At 43.0% G+C, this 24,719-nt stretch overlaps 2 protein-coding genes across 10 annotated transcripts in view; both read left to right on the top strand.

Moving 5' to 3' along the window:
• Positions 1-4,999, top strand: part of rbbp8 (retinoblastoma binding protein 8) — a 37,115-nt gene extending 32,116 nt beyond the window's left edge. For all 5 annotated transcript variants that reach the window (XM_015353755.2, XM_015353757.2, XM_015353758.2 and 2 more), the window contains 5 exons: positions 1,207-1,344; positions 1,904-1,970; positions 2,658-2,754; positions 3,203-3,344; positions 3,626-4,999. In XM_015353755.2, coding sequence (XP_015209241.2) covers positions 1,207-1,344; positions 1,904-1,970; positions 2,658-2,754; positions 3,203-3,344; positions 3,626-3,723 — 542 coding nt within the window. In that variant the 3' untranslated portion in view covers positions 3,724-4,999. The remainder of the gene's footprint in view (positions 1-1,206; positions 1,345-1,903; positions 1,971-2,657; positions 2,755-3,202; positions 3,345-3,625) is intronic.
• An 8,712-nt stretch (positions 5,000-13,711) lies between these two features.
• cables1 (Cdk5 and Abl enzyme substrate 1) overlaps positions 13,712-24,719 on the top strand; it is a 50,895-nt gene continuing 39,887 nt past the window's right edge. For all 5 annotated transcript variants that reach the window (XM_006633859.3, XM_015353484.2, XM_015353486.2 and 2 more), the window contains exon 1: positions 13,712-14,432. In XM_006633859.3, the coding sequence (XP_006633922.1) occupies positions 13,879-14,432 (554 nt within the window). In that variant the 5' untranslated portion in view covers positions 13,712-13,878. The remainder of the gene's footprint in view (positions 14,433-24,719) is intronic.

Raw genomic sequence — 24,719 nt, forward strand, 5'->3', positions numbered from 1 at the left:
TCCTCTGCTCCTCAGATGGCCGGATTGTAGGATTCATGCCAAAACTTCAACTGCTGACAAATAGTATGCTGACGGTAGCCCCAAATGACTGTTGTTTATTCCAGCCCTCGAAGTCTGTTGTGCAATTTGTTGATGAAGGACTCCTTGAAATCTGCCATTAAATAATTAAGTGAGAACTCGGAAGAGTTAAAACGCGAAGGAAAAATGAACTAGTGCATTGCTCACCCTCGACAAAGTTGGTCAAACCTGGTTTCCCATAAGATCAGATCACTTTATTGGCCATATACAATTTCTTGCATTAGGAATTTGTCTTTCCACATACCCCAGCTTGCTCTCCATGAGACACACAGACAGGGAGAGAAGCTGGGGGTCAGAGCGCAGGGTCAGCCATTTATATGGCACCCCTGGAGCAGTTGGGGTTAAGGGCCTTGCTCAGGGGCCCAACGGAGTAGGATTCTTCTGCTGGCCGCAGGATACGAACCAGCAACCTCCCAGCCACAGGCTCAGATCCTGAGCCATGGTGCCACTGTTTCACCCCGTGTTCTTGGTCCCTTTCCTTATATGCAGTATCTGTGTTACTAATGGGTCTGTGTTAACAGTTTTCATTTGCTGTTGACAATTCTGTCTGCACGGCTTTCTACATTAACGAAGAACAAACATGATATTAAATGATGTTATGCTTCTTAACCGCTTGCTGGTACAGTATATACATGCATGTTTTTAAGAAGTTGTGTTGTTTTCAGAATTCAGCTGCTCTGATTGTAAATAAAACTAAAGCATGAGCATATCTCTCCTTCTTTAGCTTTCCTGTATAGTTCAGAAAAAAAATCAAAATACTGTTCCTCAGCTAAAAAAGCTTGAATGATGTGGCTCCTGGCTGTACCTGTAGACTAACTATGATTCTGATCATCACACAGAGATGAGGGATACTCAGACTACTGTTTTCTTGTATCTTATGTGTCTGTTTCTTTTATTCTGAAACAGAGAATCACATTTCACCAGTTTTCTGCTAAAAAGTTTATACGACTGTGCTGAAGGGAACAAATGTCAAGACACTTGCTTATGAAGATAAGCCGTTGGTTTTGTTGTTGCTTTGTTTCTTTTCTGGCTCTTATACAAATGCTTAGGGCAGTCAGAGTGAATCAGATGTAAAACTTCTCTTGCTTGTCACAGCTTTCAGTGACGACCTTGTCTGTGTGTCCACAGCGGGTGGTGGACAGCGAGGAAATGACAGCCTCGCAGAAATCTTTGACCGGACAGTCTATGGGGAGTACGAGTCCTGTCCGAGGGGCGACAGTCTGCAGCATGAAGGGGACCTCGAGGAAGGGGAGAAGTCTATCAACAGTAAGCCTTTTTTAGGCCTGTAAGGGGCTGGAAAGGGTTCAAGAATTAAGATAGTAGCTGAGGTAGATTCAGATGTGGACTATATGCTTTCTTGCACAACACTAATGTTAGACTGCACATGGTGGAAAGTGCATTTGTGATTTTGGAGTATTTTGCCTTTAGAAAGACATCCCACTGAAACTTTTCTACACAAGACTCAGCTGTAATATCTACTATGGAGATATGCATGTTGACAGTACTCTACAATAGTTCAGGTGGGTAGCTGCGTCAGCATGCGTAGGCTGCAAAGGAACAAGTAATAGGTTTATTCCATGCTGAAAAAAAGAAGAAAGAGAACACGTTTCGGCCGTGGAGCCTTCTTCAGGTGTCACACCTTCTTCTTTTTTTCAGCATGGAATAAACCTATTACTTGTTCCTTTGCAGTACTCTACAATGCCTAGGGTGATTCTATAGAACGGTAATGATTACTGCCAGTTAATGTAGCCAATATAAGAGGAATCAGGCCAGCTCCAATCCTTTCTAACTTTTATAGTGCTTTCTTCTTACCTTTTCCCAATAGCATCTGACGAAAAAAACAATATCCAGAGCCACACTTTTGTAGAACCTTGTTTAATAACCAAAGGAAGGTAAGACGTTGATTTAAAATAATGCTCATTATTTTACTGATGGTTGTGTCTATTTAATTACCTCTTGCGTTATTTTGTTAAAACTGTACATTGTGCTCTTTAGACATAGAGAATATTGTGCATTTACTGTACATCACTGTGTGTACCGTGAATAGAATACTGTGTACTTTGTGATCACTGTGATCCAGAGAGCGCAGCCATATACATTCCTGGGGTTCAAAGGAGTTAACTTCTTAAGAATCCAAACTGAAACACGAGCCAGAAGACAGACAGCGCTTCTGTATGGAAACGGCTGTGGGAGTCTGGAAAGAGCTGCCCAGCCATGCTGGTGAAACTGCTGCTCACGGAGGAAGCTTGATAAATAGCCTTGGTGGATCAGTGGGTGAGCTCCCCAGGATGACTTCCATGGCCCAGATGGGTAGTGTTTATCTTGTTGTGTGGCGATTGTGAAGGAGCCACGACAGTGTTCTGTAGCCTCACCAGAATGAAACCTTGCCCAAAATATTTCATCCTGAAATTATTGGCATGTACGAAATCGGGCGGTCTCTCACATTACATGAACCTACTGTGTACATCAGTCTAGGAACCTCAACGCACAGTGTAAAGATCCTTTGTTTCGTAAAGATAAACGGGAAGAATGTGGTGTAGAGAAAGGTATCGCGTCACACCTCTCCTCCGGTTCCTTAGAGCGAACACCACCCTGAACTTTCCTCATGTGGACGTGGTGCGCAGGAGAGAGGAGAGGAAGAAACTGCAAGGACACACGTGTAAGGAGTGTGAAATTGTGAGTAAAAAAACGAGCTTTTGAGCACCTTAAACGACTTTTCATTTTAAAAGGAAAGGAACTAAGTCCCTGGAAGGAGTTAGGATGCCTGTTACAGAAAGGACATCCGCCCCTCTGAACTCGAGACAGTGTAAAACTGGCAGGGGACCTGGTCTCTTGGCGTGGCAGAATGATCCGCAGTCTGGGGGGGGGGCGCTGTGTGGCCAGAATCGAACCCCAGCAGGGGCAGGGAGAGCTGCAGGTTTCGTGTGCCGTGTCTTCTGAAGCTAGAAGCACAAAGCCTTCCTATCTCAGTCATAGATCAGAATGAAAAACAAGCACTTTATTTTATCACGGATCCTCTGCCCGCTGTTTAAAACGCATCGAGTTCCTGCTCGATGACAATGAGAGATTGGCACTTGGGCCAGAGTCCGTGAAGAGTGTCAATGTGGTGTTTGCGGCCCTTCAGTATTACGCAGATCTGCCGGAAGAGGAGCGCAAGAAGAAGCTGTCGTCCTGCTCCAGGCACAGGTTCAGATACATCCCTCCAAGCACTCCGGAGAACTTCTGGGAGGTGGGCTTTCCCTCCACACAGACCTGCGTGGACAGAGGTGGGAGCCATCACTGTTCTTTGATAACCCTGGCACTGTTGTTTCTGCAGGTGTTTTCCCGGAGCCCGGAAACCATTCAGCTTTAATTCTCTATCGTTATGAAGCAGAGATTTCCTATTGTTTGGCCGCACTCAGTTTTGTAAGCTCACATTTCGATGCAAAGCTGTGCGAGCTGTGTACTGCGTAGTGGTCAGACGTTGCCTCTCATTTCCAGTAGGTGTTACATTTGTCCTATGCTGCCAGTTGGATTAAACGCAAAGAGCTTTTTTTTTGTTCTTCAGGGTACATCAAAGATGATATCGAACCACCCCAGCGTACGAGGAGGCGCCGACCTTATAACGCAATATTTTCACCTAAAGGCAAAGAACAAAAGACATAAAACCTGATTCTAAGGCTGCACAAGGAGAACAAGTAAAGGCCAGATTTTTTTAGGTGTAAAACATGATTATTGGGGAAAAAGGAGTGAAAAAAAAACTAAAGGTGCAGGAAAAATTGCAATTGCAGTCTAAATCTCAAGTTACTTCAGAATCGGAAATGCTGCAAAGACTAAACTTTGGCACTCGTATCGCAACTTTTCCCTAAGCTGGAAAGGCTACAAACCGAACAGAAGCTTGTAAGAAATGCCATCACTGACTAAACGTCAAGCTAAGCATATGCTCAATGGCGGTGAACTTGGAGAAGCTTATTCAAATGTCTTTTAACAACATACATTTTAGCTGCATCACAGTGCTCATAGGAACTTCATGATTGTGAAGTAGCAACTGTAATGTCTGTCATTATAAGGAGTGTACAGTGCTTTGTCTTTTTGTTTTCAGTCCTTTACGTACACATCTTCACTCAGACATATGGTACAATGAGTCTCTTGTCTGTAACGTGGAAATAGTGTTTAGCATCGCTCTGAATTCTTTGTGTAATACAGAAAGGGCTTACAATTTGTACAAAAACTTAGTTATCAAGCTCTGTTTTGTATCGCGTTTTGTATTAAACAAATGCCAGAAAGCATTTTAGACTTCAGAGGGCAGTGGCTGCTTGTGCAGGGACTGAGATGATGGGTCACTCAGATTCCCCTCTCTAGATTGCCTGTTCCTGCAGGATGCCAGACACTATGGTTTTGCTCACTTAAGTTTAATTTAGGCCTCCAGAGGTGACAGTCTCATGGGTGTAGTACACAAACATATTTATTTTAGAAGGTTTCTTCTTTATTTTTATCATTTGTTTTCTAGAGGCAGGCTTTTCAGCTGTATCTGCTGTTTCTCCTTCTAGCTGAGCTCTGTTACTTAACCAGAACCTTCAAACCTCACAGTAACACTCTGAACCAGGCTTCAGGTTGTTATCTGTGGATAATAATCAAGCCTGGTTTCAAGGCACCTGTTTAAGAGCTGTGAACTGGGGTGTATTGGAAACCAGCACCAAGGGGACATTCAGGACAAGGGAGTTAGAGGCCCTGACTTGAACCATATGCTGACCATTTAAAATTAAGTAAGGCTTAAGGCTGTAAGGAAAAATATCTATTTTTGCAGAAGTCCTGGTCAGTTATTTTTTTCTTCCATCTGTTCTTATGTGTGAAATCTGTAAATATTTCAGCTGTCCGTGTTTGTTTATTGTGTCTGTTTTGTAAAGTTTTTTCAAATTAATAAAAGATCGAAATGCCTTTGTCTGCGCCTTCCTTGTGTATAATTGGAGGGTTGCCTGTAAAGCAGGTTTGACCTGATTGAAAAAACAGAAAGGGCAGTTTCTCAAACTCTGAGACATCTGTGCTAAGACCTTTTAATATTTTAGATAATAATTAGGATGCTAAAATGTTTAACAGAAGATGACTTGAATTGATTTGTATTTATTGTAGTGTTGCAATTAAATAACAGACATGCTGTGTATATCTTAAAAAAGCCAAAACTAGTTGGCAAGAAAATAAATTATTTGCACAAGCTAGCATTTGTTGCTATAGTTCCAAGCCTTTAAAAACATTATTAATGGGTTATGTTTTGATGATATATTATAATTTTTGTAACACAAACTATAGGTAGTATACATGCACTAAAGTTACTAAAGTTACTTTCTTGTTATATATACTGCCATTTTATACATTTGATCCTGCATCTCAATCGATGTTTTGTTCTTCATTGTCAGAAAACTTCACTTCAACAGTATTTCAAGGTAATCTGGTAGCAAAATATTTCCTTTGTTTTCCACCAGAGGGCAATAGAGAGACGCACCATATATTTCAAAGTGAGGTCCGTTTTGTTTCCAGTTGACATTTTAAATTTAACATTTTCAAAGTGAGTTAATGCAATGATTGGAAGCAAAATATAGGAATGACAAATCCTAAAAACGAATGGTTTTATGTACAGGTCATTTATTAATGTGATGGGTGGCTGTCAACTGACTCGTATAAGTAAGTTGGTGCACTGTTTCGTACTTTCCCCACAGACTGCGAACTGAGCCTCACCCTGTAATCAAAGTGACTGCAGTCAGCAGAATATCATAATTCACAGTATATTAGGTACAAATAAACAGGAACTTTTGCTTCAGGGCTTCCCTGAGAAAAATTAAATGTATATTTTGGGTTTTTGGCAAAAAAAAAGAGAATCCCATAAAGTCAAATAAATCAATAGCTTCTAAGGGCTTCTAACACTATTTGTGTGGTTGTGGTTTGAATCCTCTGAGAAGAGGAATTAGAGGCCCCACTAGGATGAAGGACAGTGGCAGGCGATCTCTCTGGATCCTGTTCTTCATTGTCATATTCTCAAAAAAAAAACCTAAAAATGTACTGATGCTGCGAAAGATTCTGCTTTGAGGCTGCACAAGCTCACAAAAACTAGGTTATCAGCTGTTCACACATACTGCTAATTTATGCTGTGCATATTGAGCAAGGTCCTCAATATTTGGAACATGGTGAGTAAAGTGTTTTTATTCCCTGGCTCCTTGCCATGGGTGGAGATGGTGTGCACATAGCGAATTGTGAGTTTCCCAGCAAGAAATTCTCCAACTTGGGAAAGGATGAGGTTTGGCTTCCTGAGATGCGCTTGGAGCTGGGTCTCCGCTGACAGCTCCACCAGCCCTGCACCGCGTTCCTCTGCCTGTGTCCTGTCCCACTCCCTGACACCCCCTTCTCTCCTCGTCTCTCCTGGCTCCCCGTACTCTCTCTCCACACTCTGTTAGCACCTTTGAGTTTAAAGCTATTGAAACAAATCTCTTCCTTCTTAACTTATTATGATTCCCTACTGCTATCATCCTGTGATGAACTAGTTCTTCCCTTCTTCTGTCCCTTCCTCCTCCCCCCACCTCTACCTCAGTAATCTCACTAGGTGACTTCAGCTCCTCAGTAATTGGCTCCTTTCTCTTTCAGTTTCTCCCCCAGCTCACTCAGCTGGCCATCAGCTGGATCGTGCTTTCTCTCTCCCTCTCACCCTTCACCCCCTTCACTGTTTCCACCCATTCTCTCCCCCCCATGTCATCTTCCTCCACCAGCTCCCTCTCCAGTTTCTTCTGCCCTAAACTCTGCTTTCTTTCTTCTTTCACATAAACACTCGTTTCCGAGACGTAGCACAGACTGTCCTCGGCTCTGAGTCTCCGACTGCCTGTGTTCACTCCCTTCTCTCCCTGCCAGCTCCTCCCCACACAGTTTTCTACCTGTGATCCTCATGAGCTCTTCTCCACCTTCTCTTCCCTGCTCGGCAGTCATCCTGCTCCTGCCTCCTCCAATTCCACCTGTTGTCCCCACTTTTCTCTGCCAAAATCTCCAACATCCACAAGGTCTTTAACATGTCACCTCCTCCTGCAGCCATGACCCCCACCAGTTCTCTCTCTCCCCGTCTCCCTCTGTCACATTGGAGGCCACGACTGGAGTCCAGCTTCCCTCTATTTTTTATAGCTCGCTGTGTCAGGAAGGCTGGAAACAGTCATCCTGGTTTCTCCCCCCTTTCCACTGGTCAGCGTTACAGGAGCATAAAGGCACAAACTTTCAGCTTCAGAGACAGCTTCTTCCCGCAAGCTGTCTGATCACTGAACACCACTGACTGAACTCATCTACATCACTACGCACACTGATGGTTTTTTTTTTTCCCTCTTCTCACACTGCTTGTCTGACTTGGTTTTTTAGTTGTATGTTATGTAACTCGTTGCTGCTCCTGCTGCTGCTGCTGCTGGTGATTCTTTAATGTCTTTGTATTGGAGCATACATGCAAATAAGCGTTTCATTGCACTTGTGCATATGACAAATAAACTGAACTGAACATGACCCACAGACTCAAGACTCAAGACAGCCTGCTCAGGGGCCAGCAATCTTGCACTTGCATTAGTGCAACAAGTCCTCATTGAAGGATGTGGATGAGAGGTGAGAGGTCACAGTGTTTTCTAAACAGAAGAGTCTTGAGCAGGTGTTGAAAGGTGGCCAAGAGGTTCGAGGCTTTGCAAGCAGGAGACTGGAAAGGCACAGAATTTCTTCAAGAATGGAGAGAGTCAGTGAGGGTGCAGGGAGAGATCGGAGACTGCTGCTAGGCTGGAGCAGAGCGATCTGCACAAGGGTAAGTGACAGATAGTCTTTTGCATCGGATGTGCTCACAGCAATAGGCAATGTCATGAAAAGAGTGAGGAAGACAGACAAGCTGCAGAATTCTGGACAGGCTGAGCTGGATGAGATGATGTTGACTGGAAGCCCAGCTTCCTCAGGGAGAGTGAGTTAAAAGAGTTCACATGTTGGGACAGTTCTCTGTGGGGATGTTGTTCAAGAAGAAGCAGGAGGAGCATGCCAGACAAGAATATTCTGAGAGTATGAGGGGGAGGTCAAGAGTGGCACTGGGGTTCGTGGCAGAGGAGGAAAAGGTGAAAGGGTGGTAGTGGAGACTACGGGGAAAGATGGAGAGGTGCGTTGAGCAGAAGGAAGATGAAGGGGAAAAGGAGGAGCAGAGCAGACTTAGAGTGAGCTTAATGAGAGATGAGGGGGTATTCCAGAAGGAGACTTCTATGAAACATCTCCATTAACGTGAGGATCAGTGGGAGGGGAAAAGAGGAATATTTGAGTATCATCAGCACAAACATGATGGAAAAAAACGGTTCTGACTCCCATGAGGCGTGTTGTTAAAGACCGAGACCGGGAACACAATGAACTAAAAGCATGACAGAACTGGAACTGGGAGAGCCCGGGGGATAGGCAAGACTTGTGGCGTCCATCTTCCAATACTGAGCCAGGAACTGCAGAGACGCTAGGTTTTTAACCAAAAACCAGAGTGACGCAACAGGAAATCATAAAAACGAATCATAACAGAAAAGAGTAGGAGGTGGAACGTAACACATAGAATGAGAGGACAATAGACTGGAGAGGGTCAAACAGAATCTTTTTTATATAGTGCCTTTAAAAGTTGCTTTTAAAAGGGCTTTACAGTAGGAAAAAAACTCATGATATGAGATGACAGAGTCAGGACAATTAAGAACAAGGGTTTAGAATATTGCCCTCAAGGGAGTTTGTCAAGAGCTCATAAATACATGTATATAACATACAGTAAATGACAATAATACAATACAACAACAGTACAATAACATGATACAAAGGGACATTCAACATTGCTGATTGCTTTAAAATAAAAAAATAGAGAATTAGCTTATACTCCAAAAACAGCAGTAATAATAAGATAATTATTAACTTCCAGCAAACAATTGAATGCTTTAAGGTATAAAGGAAGTAGACGCTGTCTTAGTATTAATACAGGGGATGCAGTACCTCCTTCCAGCAGGTAGGAGAGTAAACTCTAAAGAGTAGATGAGATTTGTGCAAGATTATTAATATGTTACTCCATTGGACATTATTGTGTCCAAGGAGCCGCCAGTAATTTTGCCACCAGTCCTGATCACTTTGTTCAACTTATTTTTGTTCTGCAAGGACGAGGCACCTCCGCAGCTCAGAATAAAACTCTTGTAAAAAGTATCAACATTGTGCTTTTTCTGAAAACTCCTTAACTACATTCAAAACTTCAACCTTCATGATGGTATAATTCAAATAAGTAAAAGTATTTAATGTCATTTAATTTTAATTTAATACTCTGCAACTTAGATGGTTTATTGTTTTGAAGTGGAATACTTTTTCAGTATCTGTGAAATATGGGCCTACAATGCATGTCTGGCAGTGAGGAACTCTGAGTCTATTGTACTCTGATGAGGAGTAAAGCTGATCATTAACAATATTAAACCTACGCATCAGTGCAATTTGATAAAGATTAATCCTAAAAATTAAATTGTTAAAAATATATAGAATATTAGCTAGATAAATCATTAACTGCCTACAAGATGGAAAGTTCATAGAAATAGACATCAAAAGTGAAAGGTTAACATTTGGTACTTCAGGAAGTGGAACAGAGACCACTGCTTTACAAATCCCTATGAATGACATGGACCACAACATAATGAGTAAACTACACAAATTTGCTGTGTATTGGAAAGGCTTCCAATACCTACATGGCAACACTATCAACACAAAGAGGTATACAGAAGATTGCAAATTTGTTGACACACACCATAAGAAATGGTAACCTTGTACATGTACTGTAAGATGCAATAATATTAGTGAAAGGCACAAACTGAACATTAAAGAAAAGGAATACTGTTTAGAGAAAGGACGTGTGGTGATAGTATTATAATATTAATAGTTCCTTGCTTTATATATCACTTTCCATTCCAAAGGATTCCAAACTCTTTCCACAAAGAAGATGATCTTTTTCATTCACCTCTCTGCTCTCTTGTGCAACTCCCCACCTGGTGACACACAACCACACAGGCAGAGTCAAGAGAAGGTCATTACCAACAAATTAGAGGGGATTTAAAGGAACAAGTAATAGGTTTATTCCATACTGAAAAGAGAAGAAAGAAAACACAACGTTTCGGTCGTGGAGCCTTCTTCAGGTGTGAGTGGGGATTTAGATACTTCATTAATGCCAGGACCCACAGAAGTCATGCCATGAAGACAGTATGGGAAAAAAAAACGGTAGTTACTATAGTTACTACTTTTTAAGAGGTATGAATAATGTAAATACAGGGAATTCTGCTGATCTGTATCACGGATGTCTGAAGGGACAAACCGTGGAATGGCAGGAGAGCGAAATAGACCCTATGCGTAGCGGCGAGACGATGGTTAGCCCAGCCTCAGCTGTTCAGGAAATGCCATATACTGTATAAACCTGTGCCCTCAGGCCATGGACGGGAGTAACCTGGTGCTCGGCGGGTCTCAGGACATCCGAACCTCAATGCTGAGTGAGGAGCAGAGCAGACACAGGAAGTAAATAGGCTCCACAACAAGACACACTAGAAAGACATGAATAATCACAGGGAACTAGGAACAGGAGAGAAGTAGAGCGCCCTCTAGGTGTACTGGGCATGACAATCTGAGTCAAAGGGTAAATGGCGGCGTGGTGTCTCTGTGGCTAAGGATCTGCGCCTGTGGCTGGAGGGTTGCTGGTTCGTATCCTGCAGCCGGCAGAGGAATCCTACTCCGTTGGGCCCCTGAGCAAGGCCCTCAACCCCAACTGTTCTAGGGGGTGCCGTATAAATGGCTGACCCTGCGCTCTGACCCCCAGCTTCTCTCCCTGTCTGTGTGTCTCATGGAGAGCAAGCTGGGGTATGTTATAAACTGCTAATCTGCCCAGAGGAAAGAATTACCTGCCTAGCCCTCTCTAAATCCTCCTAACCCTTAATTAAGACCTGTAAGGCATAACAGGCTTCTTCTTGAAGAATTGGGGATTTGGTTAGACAAGATGGCAGCCCTTGTCTGGACCGGGAGGGGGCCGCTGCCCTCAGTCACCTGACCAGTTGCTGGAGGACAACTGGTCAGGTGACAGTTTAAAAGCAGGAAGCAAGGCCTTCCAATGGTCAGCTTATCTGCTTTCCAACCCCTGCTGTGTCACAGTGCTTTCAGAAGTCATGTCTGTCTGGGACAATTCATTATGACTTGTCTTCATATTAATACAGTTGTGGTCCACCACTAATTACATCTTGTTTTTTTAAAAAAAAAATGTTTAGATCTTTTCACTCTCCCGATGTTAGAAGATGTAAGTTCAAGACACTGATCACCGCTAGATGTGCAGTGTTTTACAGGCAAATTAATGCCTATGTGTACGTTTTATCACCTATTATATGAAAACACTTAGAAATTACTTAAAAGGAAGACTAAAAATCCAGGTGAGGAGCATTTTTCTGTTTGTTAGCAGTTATTGCAGCCAGTAACTAACCTTTGTTTCCAAAGAGGGATATGATGCAGTAGGGGAGCCAGTCACATTTGCTGTTGATCAGTGACTAGTCTACAGGTTAAAGTATTTCAAGAGCTGCTGAGAAGTTGATAATTGTAAACAGGAAGGCAGGCTGCATTTAAGCAACTGTAGAGAAACATCTCATCTCCAAAGGAAAAAAGAAATTACTTCTTTGCATCAGGTATACAAAGCATTCATTTTAAAAAAAAAATGGTCTTTAACTTAGTGATCTGCAACTTGTACAACATGGAGGAACTTCAATAGCAAGTCTATGTCTGTGGTGGCAGCTAGACAACCCAGATTAAAAAACCCTAAATAAAAAAGTTAGGACCTCTGGAATAAGTAGTTAGCAAGCAGTCTCTTCTTGAGGTACAAAACAGATTTGACCCAAGAGAGTGAATCAAAAGCTAAAAAATGGCACCTCGAATGGTTAAACAAATTGATTAGGACAAATGTAAGAGGAAAGAAAGTACTTTGTGAAATAATTAAAAACAACAGCATCCAGTTAGAGAAAAGGAATATACTTAATTACAAGCATAGATAAGAAAGGATATTAGAAAGGCCAAGCAAAAAGCGGTACCAAGCGGTAATGCGATGCACACCCATAACACTGGTGACAAAACTAAAACATCATACCCAGTTCGTATGACTTTTCTTATGGAAATAATAATTGGAACTAAACTGGTTGATCAATGAATGGAGACACTCAACATGGATTTAGAAAATGTTTTTCATCCTTCCAACAAGACAAGAAGGACAGAGACACAGAGCATGCAATACAGTAGACTTTATTTACAATATATTTTCAGAAGGCTTTTGGTAAAGTTCTTCATAAATAATTCTCACAGGCTGCAGTCTGAAGCGTGTGTTTGGACTGAGAAATAGTTCTTATAAAACAGAGTACAAATAAGGGATGCATGTCCAAACTGAAATGATATAATTAGTGGAGTACAATAGGGACCTGTATTAGGACCCATGCTTGTCCTATTTTATGTCAATAACCTACATTCTGGTATAGTTAGGAAACTAGTCATGTTTCAACTAGACACCTCCAACACCGAAGGATTAACAAACTATATTTAAATAAAATAACTTATCATCAAATTAAATACAAAAAGATTTAGATGAAATTCGAGACTTTTAACTCCTGGCTGATATTTAATGTAGACAAACGCAGAGTATTGTGCGTAGATACAAAATAAATTACCTGTTAATAGAGAAAGGGAAACACTTAGTTCAAAGAGGCTATTCAACTATTACAGGTGTTTAGTTGACACCTTATTTTCTAGATCATGTGGGAAAGTAATACATTGATGTTAAAATGGTACAATTCACTGGTACGACCTCATTTAGAATATTGTGTACGATTTTGACTTCCATGTTATAGAAAAGATATTGCCCTCTAGACTCTGTCCAGAGAAGAGCAGCCAGATATACATCATGTTTGATCTTAAGAGAATGCCCTTAGGTATACTTAAGGTTATACTGAATTACAGTACAAATTCAAATAGTTCAGCAAGGGAAATATCTTCGTTTGTTTTATTACTAAAAATAGTCCTTCGTGGGGTTTGTAAACTGCAGTTGCTATTATGAAACCAAATTCGTAACGCTACAGTTCGGAAATGTTGATCTTAATTACATTCCTGCCTTCCTCGCCCTGTGCGGTTATGTCCCTCCAGAGAGGCCGAGAGCCGTGTGAAACCCGTGTCTCAGCCCTCAGACAGAATCACACGCCCGCATGCGCTCGGCTGTCGTCTCCACGCTGGTCTACTTCCAAGTGGCGGAATGTCTTGATCCCAACCCAACAATAAAGAGGTGTTTTGTTTTTTTCCCCTTGTACAGCATGAACGGCTGCGCATTCTTGGTGCGTCGCGTTGTAAGCCCAACGGAAGGGCTCTATCTGGGCTCAACATTCATGCAAGAGTTACATAACTTTGCTTAAGACACTTTCGCTGCCTTGCCAGAGCCCACCCCCCCCCTCCTCGATATTATGTAATGCTTGAGGGGCCATGTGGCTGAAAAATGGAAGGAAAAACGGGGGCCCGTCCTCCTCCGGCTGCTCAGGGTGGTTATTGGCTGGGGAAGTGTTGCTTTTCTGTGCAATGTGTGAGTACCAACCCCACACGTGATCGGCCCCCCCTTGCACGGGCACGCAGGCATAAGCCCGGCCAGTTGCTGCTCGGGGAGCGCTTGTCGGCGCTAGCTCTCTGCCACTGTGCGCGTATAAATACTCATGCCTTCCCGCTGAGGAGGCAAGCGCAGCTCAGCCTCCCCGTTGTCTCGGATTCGCGCTGGTGCGGACCATGGCGGCTGCCCTGCCGATCAGGCACCCCGGCATCGAGCACTCGCGGAAACGCATAGACCCCCGCCGGAGGCAGGCGGCTCTCTCCTTCCTCAACAACATCTCCCTGGACGGCCGGCCGGTGCAGGACGACGACGGCGACAATCAACCGGGCGAGGGCTCGGTCGGGGCGCTGGAGGCACGGACTAGACAGAGCCTGGTGTCGGCGGAGAGGGCGATGTATCCGGCCGCCGCGGCTCCGGGCCAGCCGCTGGCTGCCGCTGCGGCGAGCCCGGCGGTGGTGTGCAATGCCCGGGCCGCCTTCGGGGTGAACTCGCTGCCGTCCCAGGTGTGCGCGGATCCGGAAGGGGATGCCTTCGCCTGCGGGGTGCACGCCGGCCAGCCCGTCTTCAGCTCCCCGTATCCCGCACTGCCGGCCCCGGCTGCGAGGGGCAGGCTGCAGACTTTCACTCAGGGAATCCTACCTGCCCCCTTCTCCAGGCAGGCATCCCAGACTTACTGCTGCATGGAAGCTGGGCAGATCGGCACTGCCGCCTTTGAGCTGCAGAGATCCAGGTAACTCTCCCTGGGTCGGGCTGCTGTGCATTTTCGTCCATTTCGCGCATGCACTGCCGTGCCAAAACAGGACCGTGTATTTTGGCAGGTCGCCTGCACAGCGCGTAAACACACAGGGAAGCTTGTCCCTACAGACTTCGAGGTGTTCATTCGCTACCCTTCGCCGTTCGCACATGTAACAGTGTTGTGTTTTTTTTTCCCCTCCTGCCTCTGGAGGACAGATGTTTCCCAGCCTGGCAACGCCACGCGTCTGCCCCGTCAGTAAAGATACAGAATTGCAAGCGATGGTGGCGAGAGCCTTGTCAAACTGCGGGGTGGCGGGTTTCGGCCGGGCGGCGCTGGGAGGGTGTCTGCAGCCCAGTGTCGGAGCCCAGAGCCCGGCTTGGTCCCTCGCCTCCTCCCGCCCCCCCCGGCAGGCGCATTCCTCCACAGACGGGCGACCGAGCTAGTGGCTCTGGGAACAGTCTGCTTGGTCTCTAGGCCAGTGCCCGTCGTTTCCCGATGGCGATTTGGGCTCGGAAGAAGCGAGTGGCCTCCCGTGTGTGTGCCGTAACAAAGAGAGGGAGCCGGTGCTCGGCTCAGCCCAGCCCGATAGCGTGGCTTTGTTATTGTCGTGAGAGCACGGCGATCGACGCTGTCTGGGGAAAACACTGGTCACCTCAGTCTATTTATTGGCGAGGAAAATGGTGTAGGATCTTATCCATTAAATCTCTCTTTTTTTAAGTATCTTAAATATCTGTAAATATATTTGCTGTACCAAACACTAAAGCGCCGTGCACTTGGCAAACTCACCGTTTTTGCATGAGGAGGACTCGTGAAGGTTAATTTGAGTTCAACCCTGTGGAGACACCCCCGCCTCCTGACAACCATTGCAAAGGCTTCTTTCGGTGTTGCGTGTGAAACGCCGAACCGGAGTGTCATTATTTTGTTCAGAGTGAAACAAGATGACGGTAAACAGGATTTTAAAAATCGCCGTCATGTTTTGGAGGCTATGCACAGCTCTTCCCTTCAGAAGATTCTAGATCTGGGTTGCCTGTTTATCAGAGCTCAACCTGGTCACCCAGATAAACGAGCGAGCAAGAGCGTGCTCATCTCATTAATTAACGAACGGTTAATTTGGACCCAGAAGCTTCGGAGAATTGTTGCTGGGAGGGTGGGACTAGTTTTGCGGTTGCTTTCGATCAGAAATGTCTTCTCACGTAGAGAAAGGTTACTTAAATCCCCAAAGTATTGGTAGTTACCAAGCACCAGGTATAGCTGGGTTTGTGTTTGTGGGTTTGATTTCACGGGACAGAATTGTTATTTTCTGTATCAATATTTTAGATGTTGTAAGTCTTAATTACAGGTGGTTACAGTGACAGGAGTAAGTTTCTCCTCATTTCCTAATAATAATTTAATTTGCAGACTGCTCTAGAGGCATTTAAATCGCATTCTAATTTGATTCGAGTCATGCTGCCACAGTAATATTTAACTTCAGGATAGTATGGTTGTATTTCTAAGCGCACACGCATTCAGTGTTACTAAGTAAATAGCTGCACAATAACCGTTTTTGCCAGCATGTGCCCCACAATGGAAAAAGAGCACGACTCTCTCAAGTTGCTTTGTGAATATTTTGGATGGTGCCGCTGCAGTTCCCACGGAAGACACTAGAAGCAGCAGAATCTGTGTGCAGGAGAGACCTGTCATTCAACCCCAGTGTGAAAGTAACTGAGCATTCAACACTGAGTTACTGTGTAATCCTCTGCCTGGAACTGATTCTGAGTACATGTCCATACTCATTGTGGAATCCAGCCATCCAGTACGTTGACAAAAGACAAATCCTTTAGCAGGAGGCTCTCTGTAATTGTATACCACCAACACAATGCATAATAATAATAATAATAATAATTGCTTACACTTGTATAGTGCTTTTCTGGACACTCTGCTCAAAGCGCTTTACAGGTAATGGGGATCCCCTCCAGCACCACCAATGTGCGCCCCACCTGGATGATGCGACGGCAGCCATAGTGCGCCAGAACGCTCCCCACACATCAGCTCTCAGTGGGGAGGAGAGCAGAGTGATGAAACCAGTTCAGAGAGGGGGATTATTAGGAGGCCATGATTAGTAAAGGCCAGGGGGAAATTTGGCCAGAACACCAGGGTTACACCCCTACTCTTTTCGCGAAACACCCTGGGATTTTTAATGACCACTGAGAGTCAGGACTTCGGTTTTACATCTCATCCGAAGGACGGCGCCTCCTTACAGTATAGTGTCATCACTATACTGGGGCATTAGGACCCACATGGACCACAGGGTGAGCACCCCCTGCTGGCCCCACTAACACCTCTTCCAGCAGCGGCCTTAGTTTTTCCCAGGAGGTCTCCCATCCAGGTACTGACCAGGCTCGCACCTGCTGAGCTTCAGTGGGCTGCCAGTTGTGAGTTGCAGGGTCAAATGGCTGCTGGTATTGATACATGTGATACAGTCTATTGGCTTGACAGCTTTACGTGTTCCAGGAGGACTGCATTCATGCAAATCCCGCTGAGCGTTAGTGTGAAGTGTGGAGTGGTCTGTCGCTCACATTTCATCGAGCCACAGTTCTCACCTGCCTGCAAATCATCTTGCGAGTGCAGCTTTTAAGCGCAGTATTTTGTTTAGCCCTTTTTGTCTCTCTCACTGGCACGGGGAGTCTGTAATGGTCGATCTCCTCAGTGGGAGCTGATACGCGAGATAAGATTTTAGTGCCGGCCTTCACATCGCTGGTAGCTTTACTGAGACGAATTTGTTTCAGTTGGCATCGCATCTGTGCGAAGCAGTTCTGATAAGTGGGGCCAGATAGAGATGAATGGCTGGCTTGAGTCTGCAATGACGTCTCTAACAAGCAGGTTTGACACCAGCTCTGGTGCTTGTAGAACTGCAGATCTGCCGTTTTAAAGCAATGATTAGTTGGTGACTAAATACTTGTAAAATATGCTACTTTGCACTTATTAAAAAATGCAACTCAGAGCTAATCTGAAATACAGTGGAAGCCATTGTGTCAGTCTAGGATTTCGGTTGCAAAGCCCTACTTTAGACCAAAGTGTTACTCATAGGACAGAAGAAGGATCTTTTGTAATTTTACAGACTTTGAAGATCAAAAACATACAGTGACAGGGTGCAAGGTTACTACAATGATGTGGTCATGTAGAGAGAAGGATTTTTATGTTGTTATCAATTGTTTCTCCTTTTTTCTTTCTATTTTCTTGATCACGTTAGTGCACCTAGCTAACGGATCATGACATTAGAATTGAATGCCAGAAGACAATCTGATGCCAGTAACTAAAACTCCTGGGGAGTGTGCAACAGGGTTATACAGGATGACTGAGCTGGCTTCAAAGATACCCAAACAAAAGGTTTCATCAAGCACCTGAGAGTTGAAAGAAAATGTGGGGTTTTGCTCGGTTTCTGTGGGGTCTTTCATGTGGTAAAGAATCCAGATTCTCCTCAATGTGTTCAGGGTCCTTCAGTTTCAGACGCGAATGTGGCACTTCATGCTGGCTATTTGTTTGAGAGTTGTTGTTGTTGTTGTTGTTATTTGCTCTTGTGCTCAGAGGAAATGGCCAGCACGTGTGGGGTTTGGTGTTCATGGGTAGTTTGGGGGATAGTCAGAGATTTCACTCCAGAAAACCACTGAAGCACTTACTAGAAGAAAGACCTGACTGCTCAAAATGATTCCTTCCATGTGTTTTGCAATGTTGGCTGAAGGAGGGGGGTTGGACACTGGCTATCCTGGCCCAGGACAGAGCAGGACAGGAGTGGACTGTGCACACCTGGGCAGGATTGAGATCCAGTTTTTTCTTCCTCCTTGTTTCCCTCACCATCATCACACACCAGCGATTGTGTGGCAAGCTCTGGTGTCTGACTTTTCTAGTTCTAGGCTATCAGGTGGGTTTCTCAGTTTTAAAAGGAACCTAATGAATGTTTATACAACTTTCCTCTTTTGTTAAGACAGCTTTTTTATTTTTCTGGTTTGCAGACTTTGAATGAGGCTTTAAGGAGTCCTAAAGAGGAAGACACATAAGCCACCTGACAGGATGAAAGTTCATTAAGTATGAACCAAGGGAACACTGCTTTAATTTTCCACATTACACACTGTTACTGTCCATGCTTCCCGTTCAAGATTATGTATTACTGATTTATCCTAAATTTAAAGTGTAAGAAAATTTAAGGCAATATTTTAATTATCAGGTGCTTTTTATAGGTAATACACACTGATAAATTATAGATACGTTGTTTTCTATTTTCTCATATGGGAAATCAAATGTATTCTTTAATTCTTGATAGGAAAGCACACACTGTCCCTTTAACAAGTACAGTAAGTGGATGTTCAGATGTGTGCATTTTCTGAATAATCTCCATTAACATGATTTTAGATGAAAGCTCTTACTTAAACAGCAATGAACCTTGCTTTTCCTTGATATTCTCACTAATCTGTGTTTTCCAGTACTAGTCAGTGATAAAAATATTTCTGGAATGAATTAATTAGATTTCTAGCCATTTTCTGGACGCAACTGGCTCTACTGTGTATAAGATGATCCACATACTCTGGCATGAAGCTGACAAATCATTTTTGTGAATATGAATTCAATTATAAGTTGTCTTTCTGAAAAATCTAAAATGCGTATAGCCAACAAAGAGGGCTCGGTTAAACATGCATGGGCAACGTCTTGTTCAGGGTGACTGGAATTAAAAATGATAATCTCATCCTGTAGTCACCAAGCCTTAACTGGCTCCTGTTTTTTTTATGTTTGCCTGTTTAAACGTGTTAAAGGGGATTATTTGCTAAATATAAATATAGTTGAATCCCTAATAATGACCTAGTGGTGATTGTTGTTAGCATACAACAAAGGAAATCTGGGAGAGTGCATATACACCCATCAGTTTTGTTATACTGTTTTGCAGCTTCCTGCAGCTCTCTTTCCAGAGCGAACCTTTTAATATGCTGACACTGCAGATCCATTGTCTTTGCTATAAGACAATGCTAATGAGGATTTCAATGGCTTTGTCTTTATAAAGCAAATATCATATCAAGCCTCAAGTTCCTACATTAAATAGTGTTTGACTGACTGCATTGTGCTGTTGCTTTCAAAAGGGGAAATTCTGTGCTGGCCAGAACTTTAGCTGTATATGGTAACCGGTCTGGACTCTGGAGCAGAAAGGATGCAGGGCCTGTTGATGGAACCCCAGCTGTAGTGTGGCAGGGACTTTCAACACTACATTGCAAACTTGCAACTTAAAGTCTGTTGAGACCTGAACAAAAAAAAAAGTATCTGAGAGAAAGTGTTCCATTGCAAATGAGGTGTTTCGCAAGTATGCGTTTTTAGAATGCTTGCCATGTGACAAGTTTAATATTTAATGGAATACTGAGTCTTAGGTTAGGGGAACACCTTTCCTGTGTTCTTGTTTTTCTTTGGCGGATCGTATCTCATTTTGATTGGACGGTTGTACTATTTGTGTTTTAAAAGTAAAAGCTGATGATTTAGTGATCATGAGGAAAACAAGTTGAACAGGCCTGATAGAAAAGTAGAAACTGAAGGGATATAATTATGACAGAAAATACAAGCTTTCAAAGCTTCAACTCAGTTCTTTGTTTTTACAGTCCATGGTTATTTTCTAAAGTGACATTAGCAGCCACTAGCAAAAGTTCTAACTGCTACGTGTCTTTACATGGCCGTAGGTGGGTAAGACATGCAGATTTTACCTGTGTGGTTTGCTTTTTTTCAAAATGTCTTCTCAAACTGAGTTGTTTTGTAAGAGTTGGAAACGTGCTTGTGAACAGAGATAAAAGTGCACATTTCAATGCAAAATTCCCGAAGAAGTGTGGGTGAGAGGAAATTAACACTTAGAGCACCGTCAGGACCAAAAGCGTAGTGAATCCCCTGTTGTTGGTAACAGTGAGTGACAATGGTATTGAAAAATAAGGATAAACATTGAAATAAATACTGAATTCATCTACCCATCCATCTATTTTCTAACCACTTTGTCTAGTTCAGGTGGAGCCTGTTCAGCAATACTAAATTATCTGCACTAAGTCTTTTAAAAATTCTATTGTCTGCAAGGTAGCATTTTATGCATTTATTAGAAGTATATATAATAAATATTGCAAAGCAATTTCCTGCCAAATTATTGCCTTTCCTCTTTGAGAAAAAGACTAGGAAATGCATCTCATGCAGGTCCCCTTAACGACTAACATACTGCAGTGGCTTTAATTGTTTGTCCTGTTTTCATAAATGCTTATTGGTTTAACCTGGCTCTCTGTTTCGAAAGCATGAGATGCTGAAAACCGCTGGAGTATGGAGCAATAGAAGGGAAACAGAAGGTGCGGTTTGTTGCTCAAAGGCCTTATTATTTTTACAAAAGCACAGCTGCAGATCTTAGTGTGAAAAATTAAAAATCCACAACACATTAATTAGGGAGTAATTTTTATTGCAGCTGTGATCTAAATATTTTAATGTTCCTATTCAATAAAAATATTAATCATTTGTCCAGTTTAATTTAATTTATCAGTGAAAGCTATCAACATTTGTGGAAACTTGTCCTGCAGTATTGTCCATTTTTTGTGTTTGTATTTTTAAGTTAGATTTTTCTTTTTGCTGTCAGAAATCTTTAATGCATTTGCACTGCATGATCACCCATACATCCAATTGAAGAGTCCTCATGGTGTCTTTCTAAAGAAAGATGTTTAAATTTAATGGTGGAACCTGCTTTTCTGAGCAGGTGACTGGAAGACATTTCAGATTTGTTCTCACAAAGCTGCAATTAAAATGTCCAGCATTCACAGTTAATGAAGTGCCTACTTTCTGTACAAGTTTCGCTGCTGTGCAATTTAATGAGCACCTAGAGTGAGCCTTTTTAGTTTAACCAAACTGCTCCCCACAGGGCGCAAACTACTAATGTTTATGTGTAGCATGGGTTACATGGGAGCCCAGCTCTTAACTCTGACTTTGAAGGCTTTTGAATCTTTTATTCCCCTATGAATGTCAAGCAGAGCATGTGCATCATTCTGTAAATGTGATAAAAATAGTTTTGTTTCGCTTAATGTGAAGACTTGATGATCTTCTAACATAAGCGCTGCATATCAAGGTTTGGGATTGGATGAGCAGACAAGGAGAAATAGGAGAAAGCAACACAAAAATTTCTCCAGCATCAATAGGAACAGACGCCTTCTAACAAATGCAGCTCATGCACAAAAAACTATGTTGCCATGAAGTTTAAACTAAGCAAAGTGGGCACTTTCCTTACTTCTTGATGTGAAACAAGCTAGCTGCCGTATTGCTGAAGCCAACACCACCTGGCTTCTTCTAGGAGCAGCTGGGTGAGATCCTTGGACCAATTAACTACCTAACAAGCTAGATGGTCCAAAGGACCCTCTCTCACTTGTCAGCTTGTTTGATTTCTGAAGCTTAGTCTCCATCGTCTTTTCTCAGGAATGCAAGTCAGAAATGGGATGTAATGGTTTTGTTTTCTGCTCTATATGTAATTTTCGGGACAGAAAAGGAGTACAGACCTTGGGTCTACCTGCCAGATACACATGGGCTAAGTACTGGAGTTATTGCTCAGCCTGTGTCTGCCTTTGACAAAGCGTGACACTGTCTCAGGGGCACATGTGTGAACACAAAGGTTTGCTGGCAGGTGTGTCTGAGAGTAATTGTTTGGTAGAGTTTTTTCAATTCAGTAGGGGATCGGTGGTGTGTGCAGGCCGTTTTGTTGTTGCCTTAGTTGAGGATGTCGGCTTTTGTTGTGATTTCTCTAGACGAAAATTCCCAGCTAAATCAAACTGGACTGCTGTAAAAATGAGGCCCTTAGGTGTTCTGTGAATGAGTTCTTTTCGGTTGGCTGCAAAAGGATTACAGAAGAATGAAACAATTCTGGGGCAGCAGGGTGACGCAGTGGTTAGCATTGTTGCCTCACAGTGCTGGGGGCCTGGGTTCAGTTCTGGACCTGGGGAGCTTGAATGTATTCTGCGTGGAGTTTGCATGTTCTCACAGTGTTTGTGTGGGTTACCTCCAGGTGCTCCGGTTTCCTCCCGCAGTCCAAAGACATGCTTCTGGGAAAACTGGCCCTGGTGTGAGTGTGTGTGTGTGTTTATATCTGTGCGTGCCCTGCGATGGACTGGTGTCCCTTCCAGGGTGTATCCTGCCTTGTGCCCATTGCCTGCTGGGAGAGGCTCCAGCTCCCCTGTGACCCTGAGTTGGATGAAGTGGTTAGAAAATGGGTAGATAAAACAGTGATCCTTTGCAGTATTTTCAAGACTTTTTTTAAAAAGTACTTTTTCCATTTAGCAAGTAAGAATTCTGAAGAATGAGAATGTATTGGTTGCTGGGTGGGATTTTATATGTGATCTGCATGAGCAAATATGCTCCCATGTCTGTTGTAAGAATAAATATTGATTTATGTTAAACAAGAAGTTTATGAGGGATCTTTTCCCAAATGTACACATAAGGTATTTTCTAAACTTGAAAGTGTGGTTTTAAGTTGTATGATACATACAAGAGATGAATTCCAAAGCTTTACACCCTGTAGGATGTTCTTGACTAAGGTTTTAATAAAAATAAGTCACATTGGACAGAATTCAGCACGGGCCAATCAGCCAGAGTTTTGCTGTTGAACTGTTCTGTACAGGATGTTTGTTGCAGGAAAAAACGGTAGAAAATTATGTTAAAAGCCCCTGAACTGCACCCTCAGCAAATTTCTTTTGTGTTATTTGAAAACTGAAAACCCATTGGCACTATGGAGCCAAGTACAGAAAACCCAAAATTCGCATATTCTGTTTAATGAATATTATTTTGGACAAAAAGAGCCCGTAAAAGTGGGTCAAAACAATCTGCAGACAGTAGAACAGTTTTATCTAGGTGAGTGACCTTGAGCTATATTTACCCACCCTGTCCAATTTACTGTGTCTCACTAGTACTGTGTGAATCGTGTTTTAGTTGCGGGTTGAAAAATGTAAACTGTAGATGCTTAATCTCTAGTTGTTGCGTGCAATTTCTTGATGCTGTCTGCTGTTTGTGTTGGCCAGGCCACGGCCTGGTGGCACATGTGAAATAACCAGCAATTGAGAGAGTCCGTGGGTCTGCAGAGCCCAGGGGATCAGCAGGTATTATTTCAGGCAGCTCCACCCTGCCGAGCTGTGCAGTCAGCGGTTTCAGTATTGATTCAGGCTCAGACCGACTGTAAGAAAACACAGTCACACTGGAAAGAAAACAAGGAAACCAACAGACAGGGGGCTCCCCTGAGCAGCCAGTTTAGCCACAACACTGTTTTTATTTTGGGTTAAGTGGGGTTTTTCTTTTGTGAATTCCCTGAGCAAACACCCAGTGATTGGACAAACCTCGTGCAGTAAGAGGACACAGTTACAAATGTCTGTATTTAAATTGCTCTTGTTAGAGGTTCCCTTTTTTTTTGGACTGTAGTTTTGCGAGTTGTTTCCTATGTTTCTGTCCTGACGCGTGAGTCTGAATCTCTGTGGTGCGAGAGAGGTGGCCTTTAAGAGGACAAGATTCCATTTCTAGTTTTCTAGGAAACTCTCAAGTATTTAAAAATAATGACTTTCTCAATTGCCTGGAGTGAACTTTCATGAAATTCCATGAATGGAGTATAGTTAAGCCCAGTAAAACAGGATGTTCTGTTAAATAGAAAGATGTTTTTGATGGACCAATTTTTTAAAAGCATTTGCATACGTAGGCTGCCATTACTGATTATATATATTATATACATTCATCTTTGTTTGAAGCAAACATTCGGTTCACCCCAGGCTACAGTTAGATACTGCTGTATGCCCTGTGTGCTCACAATGTATAATTAATGTACACAATGTACAAAATTAATTTAGTGGATATAGCTGTTTTGCAGTAATGTCTAGAATGTCATGATATCTATGTAGTATAGCAAAGTCCTATAGATTTGAGTATTTCTTTTATTGGGATATGAAATTTAGTTTACACGGTTGTGCAGGTTGGATATAATGAACTTAAATAGGAAACTGTCAGGAATGAAAAACATCAGACCCAATATGCAGTATAAAATAAGGCAATAAATTGGATGGGAATTAAGTTAATACCGTATGTAGGCATATACGGAAAAAAAACAGGAGATTATGTCAGTGCCAAAAAAGCTCTTAAAACCACTTGGAACACGACATTTACTGCTCAAATATTTTGCCTCGTTGCTGGAAGTTGAAAGCTCTGTTAATGTTGCAGCACAAATACAGATTCGCATCTCCCCTGAAATCCCAGGCTGTGCCTTTGCATGTGTTCATGTAGACTCCA

The sequence above is a fragment of the Lepisosteus oculatus genome, chromosome 6 (genome assembly GCF_040954835.1).
Source record: "Lepisosteus oculatus isolate fLepOcu1 chromosome 6, fLepOcu1.hap2, whole genome shotgun sequence".
Classification (NCBI taxonomy): domain Eukaryota; kingdom Metazoa; phylum Chordata; class Actinopteri; order Semionotiformes; family Lepisosteidae; genus Lepisosteus; species Lepisosteus oculatus.